Here is a 14,886-nt window from a genome sequence, read left to right as displayed (position 1 = left end):
CGACACTCCGCAAAGTTTCCCTCTCGATATTGATTTGGCCGCTCCGAGACGGACCGGGGTCAGCAGTGTTTACCGAGGAGCGATCCGCACTATTGGCTGCTCGGAGGAACGCGAACACCGCGCCCAGCGCACGGGGCCGGCCGGGTTCCTTCCCATCGCCCCCCCCCACGATCACCCCGGGGCTCTCCGCAATAAGCGGGGCCGCCCCTGCGCCCCTCCGTGTCATCGCGCAGCTGTAATTGCGGAGCTCTTTGCCAAGGGAGAGTGCCAACAGCGCGGCCGGGACGGGGCTTCCGTACCGATCGACTTCAGGAGCTTTGACAGCCTGAATTCCGCCGGCTCCGAACTCCTCCTGCGGGAGGGATCGTTGTCACGGGCCCGGCGCTCCCTGCCGTGTGGGGCAGGAGAGTCCTGGAGAGCAACCCGCACGCTATTGCAAGAAAAAATAAAATATTGTTAATAAACAATAGAAAATTAAATCACGCACAGCCGGGGGCCGGAGGTGCGCTGCAAATCCACACGTCTGTTGTAACGGCACTTCGGCAATGTCAGATCGTCTGAAAATGACAAAAAAATGAAAGTAGAATATCGGCAAAATAGTTCAGGTATTCGGGGAAATGTCCCGACTGAATGTGCACTGCCGGTTTTATTTCTGCGGGTGTGAATAAGAGCAGAACTGGAAACAAACGCCTTTGACAATGCCAGGTGATAGGAAGTCACTCCCACCTGCACGTTGAGCTTTTATTTGTACATTTTCCGACAGCTTTCTGCTTTAACGATGAAAAACGTAATTAAACGCGTTTGTATAAATGTCAAATTCCTTTAAATACTGCGCTCGCCACATGCATTCCCCAAAGCACACCCTCACCGTCTGACAAAGCACTTCCACTTATACCTTTGATTTTTTTAATAGAAAATAACATTTATTTCTATGAAATGGAAACACAGAGTTACCTGTTAGAACAGCAAGAATCGCTACAGCGGAACAAGAAAGCAATGTCCTTGAGATCACATATGGAGGAGGCAATCACCCACCGGCCTCTACGGGCAGCCACCACCGCTCCGTGTGCGCACGGCTCCGGGGCAGGATGGAGGGTGGTGCGGCGGCGTATTTTGGTCCGGAGACAGATTTCGCCTCTACGCCGGGAAGCGTTACGACGCGCTGCCTAACCCTTAGCTTAACGTTAATACCGAGTTCACCTACGAGTTACATTAATAACTTAGATTTCCATTTTATAACATTATACACTTGCTAGTATACATATATATACGTACGCGCGGGGGGAGCAGGCGCCCACACCGCAGATATCCGTGCCTATGGCCATAAGCACGCAGCGGGACCCACGCCCCGACGCTCCCGCGCACACCTCGCGCCGCGCTACTGCTTCTCGGGGTTGTTGTTGACCATGGGCCCGTAGAGCCCCCCGGAGTACACCTGCTCCTTGTGCACGGCGGAGCGCTCCCGCATGAGGTCGCTGAAGGCGTAGTCCACGGGCGGGCGGAAGCCGAGCGCGGGCACGAGGCCGGCGGTGGAGTACGGGGCCATGAAAGCGAGGCCGCGGCCGTGAGCCGAGTAGGCGAGGCGCAGCGGGTTGAGTCCCAGCGGCGCGCCCAGCGGATAGGCGCCGGTTTCGGCCCCGAAGTGCGTGGCGTTGGGCTGCAGCGGGGAGAAGGCGGAGCGGCTGCCCAGCGCGCCGATGGCGGGGGCCATGGCGCCGGCGATCAGCGGGCGGTGGTGAGCGGTGGGAGCGGGCGGGAGACCCTGCAGAGCGCCGTCCCGAGCCCAGCTCTCCTCGGGGCCCTTCTCCGGGCCGCGGTTGTTGAGGATCTGCTCGATGGCCTGCACCACGTCCCCGCCGCAGCCCTGCAGCACCAGCTCCAGCACGCCGCGCCTGTGCGCCGGGAAGACGCGCGTCAGGATGTCGATGGGAGTCCGCTGCCGGCCGCCGGCCGAGGGCGACGGGTCCCGCTCGTCCTTGTCTGCCTCCGAGCCCGAGTCCGAGCCCAGTGGGCTGATGGAGCCCGGGCTCTCCTCGCCCTCCTTCGGCCCTTTGGAGACGGGCGAGCTGAGGAAGGACTCTCCGTCGCCATTCTCCGAGCCCGAGCCGTGGCGGCCGTCCGGGGAAGAAGTGCCGGGCGCGGACTCCCCGTCGGGGGACGGCGGCTTCCCGCCCGCCTGCTGCGGGGTTGCGGCGCGGCCGGGCAGCAGCGTCTTGGGGAACAGCTCGAACTTCTGCACCTTGGGCTCTGCGGGGCGCGGGGGGAGAAGGGAGGGAGAGAGCGCGTCAGCGCGGCCGCCCGGGGGACGGAGCCCGGCCCGAAGCCCCCCGGCCCGCGGCCCCGTCCCCCCGCGGCGCGGCCTCACCTGAGGCGCCGGCGCCTCCCTCGCCGCCGGCCCCGGCGCAGACGGAGCCGAAGACCTCGTAGGCGGGCCGGGGAGGGATGATGCCGTTGGCGGCCGCCAGGGCCAAGCCCTCGGCGGTGCCGTAGAGCAGCTGCAGCTCGCGGGCCTCGTTCTCCTCTTGCGCCTGCTGCCTGCGCAGCGCCACCTGGGCGGCCATGACGCGCTGCCGCTCGGCGATCAGCGTGCACTTGGCGCACATGCAGTCCTTCCAGCGGCAGTACCGCTTGTGGCCCTTCAGCGCCGACACCACTCCGTGGTTGCGGCACCGCGCGCACTTCGGCGTCCGCGGGTACTTCTCTGCCGCCCGCAGCAGCAGCGGCGGGGCCCGCAGCAGGCTCCCGGCCACGCTCACCGGCAGGGTCGCCGCTGCCGCGGCCGCCGCCGCCGCCACTGAACTGGGGGGCACCGGGGGGGGCGCGGCGGGGACGCTGGGCAGCTCCGAACGCAGCTCCATCCCGGCACCCGCCGGCCGCGGCTCCCGCCGCGCGCCCGCCCGATACGGCCTCGGCGCGCCGACCCCGGCCGCTCAGCGCTGCCCCCCGCTCACCCAGCGGGGCGGCCCCGAGCGCATCCCGCCGCGGTCCCGCCCGGCTCCCCGCTCCCCGCTTTAGCTGCGGACACCCTCACGGCACGGCGGCACCTCCAACGACGCGATCTCGCCGACTAAAATCCAGCAGGAATTTAAAAAATGGTAAAAAAGAAAAAACAACAAAAACGCCCCACGAGCCGCCGCACCATGCCAGGCTCGGACCGCAGCCCCGGCCCGTCTCAGGCAGAGGAAGGCGGAGCCGGGACCCCCTTCCCGGGTCGGGTCGGGCCGGGCCGGGCCGGCTCCGCTCTGTTCGGCCCCGCTCAGGACGCGTTCGCACCGCTCGGCGCGTGCGGCCCTGACGGCCGGATCTGCCGGGAGAGCGGGAGACCGCGTTCGCCGCCGCGCCGCCACTCGCGCTATTGTTGCGCCCCGCGTTGCCATTAGGCAACATTTGACAACAATGTGGCGCCTGCTATTGGCCAGGGGCGGGAGGCGCCGCTCTGATTGGCCGCCCGACGGGCCCGCCGCGTCCGCCCGGCGGCTGCCAGAGCGCGCCGCGCCCGCGGAGAGTCGGGAGGGTCCGGGGGGAGCGCGGAGCGCGCGTGGGTGGGTGGGTGGGTGTGCGTGCGTGAGTGTAAAGTGTGCTCGATCGCTGCTACCTGAGTTCGATTTTTTTCCCCCTTTAATCCAGTTGAAAATGTAATCGCCTCGCCTACTGCTTGGGCTTCTTACATTTTTTTCAGTGTCGCTTGTCATAAGGGTGGGGGGGAAATACAGTGACAAGTCAGGCCGAGGTCTCCCTTCCACCTGGAGATCCTGTTCTGTAATAGAATCTAACGACAGCTCTTTCCGTCGATAGGGTATCTACCGACGCCCTTCTTTCTGTCTCACTTTCTCTCTCTTTTCTCCCTTTTGCTCTTTCTCTATTTTTCCCTTCTCTCTCTCCCTTTCGTTCTTTCGTTCTGTTTCTCTCTCCCCTTCATCCCGACCCCCCGCCCCGCAGCTGGATGCCGCAGCCCCCGCAGACCCGCAGTGCCGCATCCCTCACTGCCCCGCCGTCCCCATGCCGTTCCGCGGGGCCCGGTGCCGAGCTCGGGCTGGGAGCGGTGCGCCTTTACCATTAAACACCATTAACAACCCCTAACCACCATTAACCACCATAAATCACCATGAACCACTCCACTTTGACGTCACCCTCGCCGCTCGGGGAGGGGGTAACAGCACGGGAGGTTCGGCGGGTAACGTCGGCTCCCGCTGCCCGAGGGCTCGCACCTCCGCTTCCCACGGGATGCCTTCGGGCTCCGCGGCATTTTTTTGCCCCTCGTTCCCAGCCCCGCAGCTCCTTCCCTAGAATGGGATCTGGCTGGGAGCTGCTCCGAGCCGCCCGGGGCCGCGCTGCCCACACGGAGCGGGCACGAGCGAAGCGCCTGGCCTCGCCTTGCCTTACTTGCTCTGCTTTGCTTTGCTTTGCTTTACTTGCCTTACCGTGCCCTGCTTCTCTTCGCATCCCTTTCCCTTGCTTTCCCCTGCACCTTACCCCGCTGCCCCCTGCCCGCAGCCGCGCAATTTCCGCGGAGAGCTGCGAAGGGCCGCTGCAGGGATAGCAGCGCTCGGTGCCGCTCCGCTGCCCCTTCCCTTCTGTCACAGCCCGTGCTTACGAGAAGTACCTCTGCAAAGCAGCGCATCCCTCCAACTTTTGATATTTTTATTACACTTTCATCGTTCTCTTGCTGTTCTTTTTTATTTCTCTTTACGAAATGAGCACTTTCCCACTGACTTTCCGTGTGTGCAGCTGCCGCCCGCACCCGTGATGTGGGTGTTATAACACCTTTATTTAACACAGCCGTGAAAATACCCGATGTAATTTTATTTGCAAACACTATTTTAGCCTCTTGGGAAAATTTCTCCGCTGAACCAATTTCAGTGGGATTTCGTAGAACTCCATCAGGCAGATGAGGAACATTTAAAATATTGACTTGTGTAGGCTCAGTACAGAGAGAGAGCAGGAAAAAGTCCCCTCTTTCTCCCGGCACTTTGCTGTGGTTTTGCTGTTATTTTCCCGCAGATCCCGTTCCCCCCCGCTCTGCCGCAGCAGTCGGTGGCACCGGACGCGGTCCGTTCTCTTCCCACTTCTCTTTTCTTTCAGCTTCGCTATGAGCGAAAGAGCTGAGGTTTTCGTGCCGTTCACGGCGGTTATAAGTGATCTATTTTGGAAATAGCCACGGGGGAAAAAATAAGAAATAAAAGCAAGTCACGAAGCTGCTCAGCAGCTTGTGAGACGCCGCGATTGCTGCAGGAGCCTCACTCTAAGGTCAGATTGCAAACGGCGATGGGCTTTCAGCACCGCGAGCACTGCGCGGCTCCTCCATCCCGGCAGCGCACAGCTCCGGGGCTGATGCACGCGGCGGTGCCGGTGTGAGCTCGGCACGGCGGAACGCAGCGCTCTGCGCTCGGACACCGCTGTGTCCTCCTCGCCTCCGTCCCAGGGCAGCCCTGCAGACACTCCCATCCCCAACGCTTCCCCGGGCGCGCGTTGGTTTGTGCTTGTTTGTTTGCTTTCAAATATTGCTCTTAGTACGAATGAAACACCGAAATACTCAACTGTTGTTTAGAAAAAATATGTATATTCATCGCAGGAGTATAGACCGCAGTCCTGGGACTCAGCAACGCCGCAGACGTCTGTCAGAGCTGCCCGGCTCCACCACGACATTTTAACGGGTTCCCACGCCCTGCTCTCTCCGCAGCCCCAGGAAAGCTCCCGGCGGCAGGGCTGCCCCTTACCGACCCGGCCTGCTTCCCGTCCCAGCGCGGCCCCAGACGACTCCCGAATCCCGCTGCCGCTTCCTCCCAGCCCCGGCCGCCCAAAGCGACGTTTCCAAACGGGTTTCAATTATTCTCGCCGCTTTCGTACAAAGTGTCCCGAACAAACACGAGCCCGGACCCTGACTGTCACTTTTCAGCGGTATTTTAACAGTAACCATTCCTTCCAACGCCTCGGGAGCTCTCACAATCGCCAGACCTGTGAAGCAGGACGAGCGGAGCGCACCTTTGGTTTTATTCGCACAAAACCCGCGTTGGCTGAGGGTCAGCCCGGACACAAAGCCGCGCTTTGGGGCTGTCGGGATTCCCTCAGCCGCGTCCCGGCCCGCAGCGCCGCGTGCGCGTGCGAAGGGGCCGCTACCCCGCATCCCCTGACGAGGCACGGGGCGACGTCCTGGCACCCCTGGGGTCTGTCTCGAACCGAGGACCCGAAGACCACAGCGCGGTTCGGCCGCGGCCCATTCGCGGGACGGCCGGAGGACGAGCGGTCCCGGCAGCGGCTGCGGAGCCGCGTGTGTCCTTCGTGATCCGCTGTGCCGGGTCTGGCAGCCTCCAGAACAGCGCTGCACAGCCTGACAGCTCGACACAACTCAACATGAGCTTTTTCATTCTTTTCTTTCTTTCCTTTTTTTTTTTGTTTTGTTTTGTTTTGTTTTGTTTTGTTTCTTTCCTCAGTCGGTAATTTAATACGTTTTCTGTTTTCCCGCTGTTTATTCCTCTCCTCGCTCCCGCTCGGTTTCCCCACAAACCCTCCCTGTGCACCGCAGCTCCGTGTAAAACTTGGAGAGGGCCGCACGCAGCGGTGCGGTCGCATCTTCCCCCAATTACAGCCGTAAAATCTTAATTAAAAAGAGCGCGGCCATTGGCTGCCGGGCCGGGAAGACAGACACGCACGGCCGGAAGCAGCCCAGAGAAATATAGTTCTCGATTCATGTATTTTCATCTCGTTCTTAGCGGAAGACGGTTTGTAAGTACCCGCTAATGTTGGTGCTCTCGAAGGTTTCAATTGTTCTAGGGGGTTTGCCATTGACTTTTTCATTATTTACCTACTGAATCAAAGTAAGCAAATGCCATCTGTTTCCCTGCTGCTATCATCTTCACTTTTAATTATCCGCCCAGCAGCCTAATAGAGATGATATTAAACTAAATCTTTTTGACATTAAAAGTAATTATCCCCAAACCAATATTACACGAATGGAAATTACCCTCCCCCAGCAGGAAGGACGCGCATTCCTCCCTGCCCCGCCGAGTCCCGGTCCCGGGCGGGGCGCTTCGGAGGGGGTCCCGTCGGCCCGGACTTCTCCTCTATCCGAAACATTATTAACTCCATTTCCCCGCTCCCAGTGGGGGAGGAAGAAGACACTAGGGAGGGAGACTCGTGGAAGGGAATAAGCTGTAAATCGGGGCTCCACGTCGCCCCGCTCGGGCTGCTGACACCAGCACGGAGCTTTCGGGCTTTACCAACACCCCTCCCTGCGCTTGCAGCCCGGAGGGAGCCTCTTCTGTCTCCCGACGGCGCAATTGGGGTCGAGGTGCTGCTGCCCAGGGCCGGTGTTACGGAACCGGGAGCGGCCCGCTCTCGGCAGTCCGAACACCGCCGCTTCCACGCGAACTGCGCCATTTCGCCTCCACTTGGCTTTAGCACGAGCCGGAGCCGTGTCCCCCATTTCCTTTAACATGTGCTAAACTGAGCTAATTTTAATTGCAAGTTTCAACTTTGCTAATTAAATAGAGTGGTCTAATTAAAAGTGACTAGGGAACAGTTTTAATTCAACCCTCTACTAAAAAAAAAAAAAAAAAACAAAAAACAACCACAATCCATTATGCAACAAATCCAGGGTAAGCCCTCCCTTTAAAAAAGCTACAGCCGATGGAGTTTTTACACCTTTTCACGCGCTGACAATGGGCAGACCTGACCCAACATATGTAGCGGCAGGGCCGACCCCGGCTCCCGGCGGGGCACTGCGCGGGGGCCGCTGGCTGCCGCCGCCCGCCCGAGCGCCGAGGCCGGGGCTGCGGGGCCGACCCGGCGGCGGAGGTTGGAGCGGCGGAGCCCCGAGACGGCAGGCCGGGATTTGGGAAAATCGGGCTCTTTACACGCTTCATCTCTTCACCAAGTGCTCATTAGGTTGTTAACCTCTGGTTCACATGAAAGGGGCATGTGATGAATCCCCTCCCGAACAAATGGGCGCATCCCCCTTCAGGCACTGAACAAAGCCCTTAAAATAACTGCACAAGAAAGCCTTTAGTTGTTACTCTAAAATTTCTTTTCTCTCGGCGCTTGTGCCCATCCACACGCACACATACGGACGGGAGAACGGCGCACGCAGCGAAGTTGTTCTCACCCCCTCAGCACCTCCACCCCGCGCGCCAGAGCAAAAACCCACAACCCGAGGTTGGGTCCCTCGGGGCTGCGGCTTCCCGGGGGAGAGGAAGGAGCGGCAGTGGGGTGCCGTGCGGGGTGGGACCCTTCTGTCTCCCTGCCGGCTCTGGCAGGGCGTTTAGTCGCCGACTCGTTGCCAGCCGGCGGGGCGAACGGGAGCAGAGCTGCGCCCCGGCATTCCCCCAGCGGTTGCGTGGATTTTCGCCTCTTTGAGTCCATTCCTTCCCCACTCACCCCACCCTCCCCTTCTCTCTCTTTTTATTTCCCAGCCCCTCGGGCACGGATTAAAGCGACAGACGATTCTCCCTTCGCACCTTATCGCAGGCTAAACGCGCTGTGCCGGGGGACTCCGCGCTCCCAGCACTGCTCGGAGCCCGCGGGGCTCTGCGGGGCTCCGCCGGGACGCGCGCGGGTGCCGCAGCCCCACGGGCACGGCGCGCAGGTAGCGGGCAGCGGCGGCGCGGGGCTGAGCCGGGGACGCTCCGCTCCGCTCCGGCACTTCGCCACGGGGCACTCCGCGAGCTTCATTAGCGAGGCTCTCGTCAGCTCGCTAACGATCCGAGGGCTTTTTAATGATATTTGATATTCCCCCTGCCCGTCCCCTAACTTCAAACACATGGTAAAAAGGACCGGCCGTTTTGTTTCAGGTAAAACGGAATGATTAAAATTCAGACCCCGTCCCACGCATCTGCTTCGCCTTTGCCAAATGAATTGAAGGCAGAGAGAAAAGCGATTTCATTGAGATCACAGATGGGGTGCAGGTTTTTGGAAGAAATTTGAGAAACACCATTGTCCCGAATCAAAACTCTGTGTCTCGCCCCACAAAGGGGGCTGCTTTAAGCCCCTCCGCTTCTATGGGGCTTGTTTTTTAAACTTTAAGTGCTGCGCACAATGAGCCGCCACCGAAATGTCACAACCGCTCTGATTCCGAGCGTGTCGAGCCGCAAAGCGTCGCGGGGAACGAAGGAGCGAGGCAGGGCGTAGCGAAGGGCCCCGCCGGCTGCTGCCCGGCCCAACCGCTCCGCTGCCCGAAAGGCTCAGCCTTCCGTTTTGATTCGCGGTGCTGACGGCTCCTCTCGGATTTGCCCGAGGATCCTCCCTCCCCAGCCCGCCGCTCGTTGCCCCGGCAGCCCCTCAATCTCGGATGAATACGAGCCGCCTCGCGAGGGAGTGCTTCCCTTCCCGCCTCCCCACGAGGCAGCCCGAGGTGCGAGGTCGCGGTTCGCCTGCGGCTTTCCCTCATCCCGACGTGCGCCGAGGGCTCCCCAGTCGCCGCTCCCCGCCCGAGAAGCGTTTTTCCCGCCCAGCTCTCTGTGAGGGCTCTGAGAGCGGAACCCTCGGCGCCCCTCGCGCCGGCAGGAGGCGGGAAGGCCGATCCCGGTAGCAAAGCGCGAGAGGCGCCGGGAAGCGTCCGGTCGGCGCAGAAAACAGGGAAGGAAAGGGCGGCCCGAGGCTGCGGGAGGTGGGGGCACGGAGGTGGCATCGCAGGGTCCCGCAGCACCCCGCTCCTCAGCTCCACCACGTGCTGCCGGTGGATAGCGGCGGGAAGAACGGGGAGCGGTGACAGCTTCGTGTAGAAGCCCTAGCGGGCGCCTGCTAGTACCCGAATTACCCGAAAGGGCTGAATTCAGAAGACGCTGAACGACACCGTCACCACAGAAAGTAAAATCAAACGAAGCAGGCAAACCTGAAAAAGTTTTGTTCTGTTTTCCTTTTTTTGTTGTTTTTTTTTTTCCTTCCGGGTGAAGAAAGGCACAGTTTACCCTGCGAGGTCTTCCGTGAACGCAGACAGCGCAAAGTGCAAAGAAAGCCTCCAGCGAGAGGCGGGCTGCGCGGGCTTTGCTCCCCTTCGTGGTGTGCAGCGCTGCAGCAGAGCGTTGAGAAGTTCCAGCAGCTCCTCGTTGAAATGTAATTTTATCTCGTGTAATTACAGGTTTGGATAGAACCATTGTATAAGAACAGGACCACTTTCTTCGTTGTTGATAACAATATATTCTCCAAAAATCATTTATTTCCCCTTCAGTTGAGAACGTTTTTCCTGCAGTGGTTAAGCAATGGTGTATGCAAACACCACCACGTTGTACAGAGTGCATGAAGTCTTTGGTCTTAATCTGTTAAACTAATATGAATCCTACCACCTTTGTTAGGTCTTTTCCTTGGTGATATACATAAGCTGACAATCTTTTTTGTTGTTATTTTCCCTCGCCTATTTGAAACAAGTGCATTGTCTGCAATTAAAAATAGTTGTGATTATGGTAACAGGAAGATTTTTAAAGAAAAGTCCAAATTACTCTTTGAGTTCTTTCAGTTCCACTTTCTCCTTGCTATAGAATTCTCAGGAGCCAGCAATTTAAAAAAAAATAACCTTCATTTGTATCATGTTTTTAACCATCTCTTCAAAGAGGATACCCAACAGAAACTGGAATTCTAAAGGGAAAGATCAAGCAAAATATTTCTGTAACAATGCTTTCCTCTTCAGTAGCATTTTGACAGTACAATTTCCTTCCATATCTCTCTGTTGACTGCTCTTCATTTGTGAGCTTGATTCTCGTCCTGCTGTGCCCAGCCCCTTTCACAAACCCAGGAGTGCATAGATGCAGCAAAGTTAGTTTAATTGGTCTCCTAAGGAGAGTGCTCTGCTGATGGGAAATTATTTTACTACATCTTTATAGTATTTGATAAATTTGACCTCAATGAATCAGGCACCAAATGGCCACTAGACTGGAATTAAATAGTGGTAACTTCACTTCTTTGCTCAACAATTATTGCTGTTATTAGTAGCATTTTTGTTTCAACTAAAAAAAAAAAAAAAGAAACAAAAAGTAGCAATATTGGATTTAGTTATGGTAATTGTACAGAAGGAAATCAGTTTGATTCTGGAAGCAAACAGCAATGGGAGCTGAATAAACACTAATAAAAACAGGAAGGTGTTTCTTAAGCAAAATTGGGAGTTCTCAAGAGAAGAGGTTAAAGAGGTTAGAGTGTATCCTCTTCTGAATATGGTCCTTTTTGGTTGATATGAAATATATCTCCTGTACTGTGATTACCTCGTGAAAAGGAGTCAAATGTGATAATAAACTTTATCTGAAGGAAAAAAAAAAACCACCTTTGAAAACATCTAAAATACTGGTAACAATGAAGGAATTTGGTATCTGCCGCAGTATTTTGTCTGAGGAGTAAACAGCACGTTTGCCTTGAAATTGCTCATACCAAGAAGGGAAAGCTTTGCATCTACTAAGACTTTCCAGTTGAGAATACTTTGATGCTTTCAATTCACGTGCATAAAACATTCTTGCATGTGATCAGTGAACAACAGTAAACTGAAAGTTAAAATGAACTGCACAAATTTTACAAGGAATTGTGATCCTCTAAGTGTCAGTTCATTTCATTTTCCTGCTGCATTGCACGATACAGCAGCAGCCACACAGCGCCTTGCTATTCTCCTTTGCCTAAATCACAAAGATGCAGAAGTATTTTTCAGTAAGTAAGAGCTCTCTGCATCTATCTGATTGTACTTACAGTAAAAACAAAACAAAACAAAAAAGGTGAAGTAACACCTGAAGTCAAGCTGAAAAGATCCTTGGGTATTTGGAAACAGATCCCAAAATCATTTCAGTTCCTCCGTAGATGTCAGTTTATGACAGTGGTCCAAAAATCTCTTCTCTCTGTTGCCACCACTTCTAGGAAATGCTTCCTTTTCCTTACACAAAGAAAGTTTGAATCAATCAGGGCATATAAAAAGGGCAAATGGATCTGACTAAACGGGAAATGTTTCTACGTGCACATTAGAATAATAGTGAAACACTCAAAATGGCTTAAGCAGAACTTGAAGTTTCAAACAAGTTTTCAATCTCAGTAAATTTTGGGAAGGCAAGATCAGGAATAGGATGTAGTTATGAATGCTACCAAGTGACGCTAATGAAGACTGCAAGAATAGCTTAAATAAAGTACAGAAGCAATAAAAATGACACCAAACACTTTCTGTGGTAAATGAAAATATATTCAAATTCAGTACTTTACTTAAAAGAAGAAAACCACCAGAATTAATTCTTCAATCAAAGAAAACTACATGAAGAGGAAGATACTAAAGGGAAATCGAATCGTCACAGTTAAAAGAATAAGTGTATTTGAAGATACTGTCCTAGATCTTCAGAATACATATACAATTAATCTGTAAAAGACTCTAGAATCTCACCCTTTCTCTTCCCCACCCCCTAAGCAGCAGTGATTGAGCCACATAAGCCAGCACAGGGAAGGAGGCAACTGTAAGACAGACTCACGTGAAGAGAAGGAAGAAACATGACCATTAACTTCTGGAACACACCAAAGCAAAACTAAACAACCTACAGACCTCGAGGAACTACCACCAAAGGTGTAAAAGATAATTAAAAATATCAGAAATAGGAAGCCTGCCAGAAAGATAATTGGACTCACATATTTTCAGGGTGTAAAAGGAGCACTTAATGAAAGTAGGGCAATTGCAGGAAAGATGAGCTAGTTGTCTGCAGTAACATTTACGGCAGTGGAAACATCTTTTCTTGAGAGAAATAAGAGAGTGGTAGCTGGAAGCAGAAAGCAGGGATTAACAGCAAGAAGGGTTACCAGCGGTGTCCCCAGGGATCTTTGTAGGGACCTGTGTTATTTAAGGTGCTCATACAGCATCTGGGAAACGCGATAGGCAGCGTGGTGAAGGCATGAATGAATGATACAGATTCACTCAAGATGACTGGACCAAAAATGAATAGCACTGAACTGTGGAACGCTGTCACAGCACGGAGTTGGGAAAACGGGACACAAAATTCATTGCTAATAAGAACAAAATACTGATTTTGCTGACCAGTAGTTTTCTTTTCAGTACAAAAACTAATGAAGCCTACTTTTGTAACTAGCAGTTGAGTGACATTTTAACTGAATTGTATGAAGGCTGCAGCACAACTTCAGCCCTTATTACACATATTAAGAATCCACAGAGAAAACCCCTGACTAAGGTACAAACTTTGGCTAGCAAAATGTTTATACCATTTGCTTTATTTGCTTGAAATTCAAGAGTGAATGCTAAATTTAAGGTAATGGCAAGGCATTCTAAGAGTATTTTGATATGCAGCAATTGTGTAACATGCTTGTGTAAAGCTCGTGTATTTGGGGAAGTCTGAATAGCCTTGACTCTACAGATGGGTGTCACTCCTAAAACAGATGTTAACATCTAAGACAGACATTGTAGGTTCTTTGTGGATATTTATGTGAGAAAGTGTAGTAGTAAGCAGGGGCAAATAGCAAAAGGAATTATTGGAGAAGGAACTGGGAATAAAAGGATGTCACCAGTGTCACTAGGACAGCACATAAGCTCCTGATACAAGTCCTGTCTGTCCTGGAAGATGGCATGAAATTTTTTCACTCAGGGTAGGACATATTAGAAATGATACAGGGAAGGCAAGAACATACAAATAGAGAATCATAGAATCATTTGAGTTGGAAGGGACCTTAGAGGTCACCTAGTCCAACTCCCTGCAATGAACAGGGACATCTACTGCTTGATGAGGTTGCTCAGAGCCCCACCCAGCCTGACCCTATACATGAAGCAGACACATTAACCCAGAGCTCCTCAAATTTAAAGGTTAAAAGAGAGAACTACAAAGGTATAACAGATGTCTTCAAAATTATGAATGGTGTTGAACCAAACCTCAATTCTGCAAGGGTATCCATGAGTTTTTGCTCATGCCCACAATCTGTGTAACCCAACATAAATGAGCAGTGCAAACAGGAGCAGCAACATTCTGTGCTCCTCTCATCTTCACTCTCTGCTTCATCTTCTGCTTTCTGTTGGTACTGGTATGCACACACCAAGCAGTGGACTGCAATGAACAGTCTCTGGAAAAGGACCGCAGAGCCCATCCCAGGCAAGCACCTCAGCCACTCTCCTGAAACATCGGACTCCTGTTTGCACGCCCCCTCTAAACAAGCTTAAATAATTACATTGTTCGGCAGCCAAACAGCTCTGACAGCAGGGACTGAGTTTGCACATTAGAAGCAGCCTGTGCTATAGCGGACTTACAGCAGTCTTCTGAAACACTGAAGATTCAGGCTTGTTTCTCCCCAGGCCCATGCTGGCCACAATCTGCGAAAACTTCAGTGTCAAGTACTATTCAGTTAAAAACTTCAGGGGAGACTGATGGAAAAACCACCACTATTGAAATAAAGATGTGCCTTGTGCTGCTAGACGTTGGAACAAAGGACTCGATGCTTGTCTTGACAGAAGGCCTCTGAGCTGTGGACCCCGAGTGGCACGAGGCACCCTGGGCTGGCACAGAGCAGGAACCCCCAGCTCCACTGCATAGCAGTGTCCATCGGACATCTCTACCTTCCACATTTCTGTCAGCCCATGTAACCATTTTCTGGTTCTGCCCGGCAGCGATTCTTCACATGTATTCTGAAGGGTTTTTGGTTTGATTCATTTTTTGTTGTGGACCTCATCTAGGGAACCTCAGTCTTACTCTGAATCATTTAAGGAGTCCGACCACAAGGCTCACTAAGGAAATGCTTCAGTCCTTCTGTGAATCCGGGTCACAATGATTTCGTTTTTCTCCACACACGGAAGAGTGAAATCATATGGTTTTTAGTAGAAATAGTACTGAAATTGAAAATTTATTTTAAATTTCTAACGTTACCGAGTGCGCACAGTTTACGAAAGCCAAAGTCCTTTTCTGCTACATTCAAAAGAATAAACAGACCCCCAGCGTAGCTCCATTA

General features: G+C 53.9%; 1 protein-coding gene across 1 annotated transcript; it reads right to left on the bottom strand.

Annotated features, from left to right (window-relative positions):
• Positions 1–725: 725 nt before the first annotated feature.
• On the bottom strand, positions 726–2,858 carry DMRTA2 (DMRT like family A2). Its single transcript, XM_052665976.1, has 2 exons — positions 2,366–2,858; positions 726–2,247 (listed from the first exon to the last, which is right to left on the bottom strand). Exons 1-2 carry the CDS (start codon positions 2,856–2,858, stop codon positions 1,379–1,381), a joined length of 1,362 nt encoding a protein of 453 aa, XP_052521936.1. The 3' UTR covers positions 726–1,378.
• Between the last annotated feature and the right edge of the window lie 12,028 nt (positions 2,859–14,886).

This window comes from Tympanuchus pallidicinctus, unplaced genomic scaffold, assembly GCF_026119805.1.
Source record: "Tympanuchus pallidicinctus isolate F22 unplaced genomic scaffold, pur_lepc_1.0 scaffold7, whole genome shotgun sequence".
Taxonomy (NCBI): Eukaryota; Metazoa; Chordata; class Aves; order Galliformes; family Phasianidae; genus Tympanuchus; species Tympanuchus pallidicinctus.
This window is presented reverse-complemented; position numbering and strand designations above follow the sequence as displayed.

What these genes read in the sequence shown, in the direction of transcription:
- DMRTA2 (XM_052665976.1), bottom strand. Translation starts at nt 2,858, where the DNA reads ATGGAGCTGCGTTCGGAGCTGCCCAGCGTCCCCGCCGCGCCCCCCCCG. An exon ending in GGGAGGCGCCGGCGCCTCAG is followed by an intron (nt 2,248 to 2,365) that starts GTGAGGCCGCGC and finishes CGCGCCCCGCAG; the next exon opens with AGCCCAAGGTGCAGAAGTTC.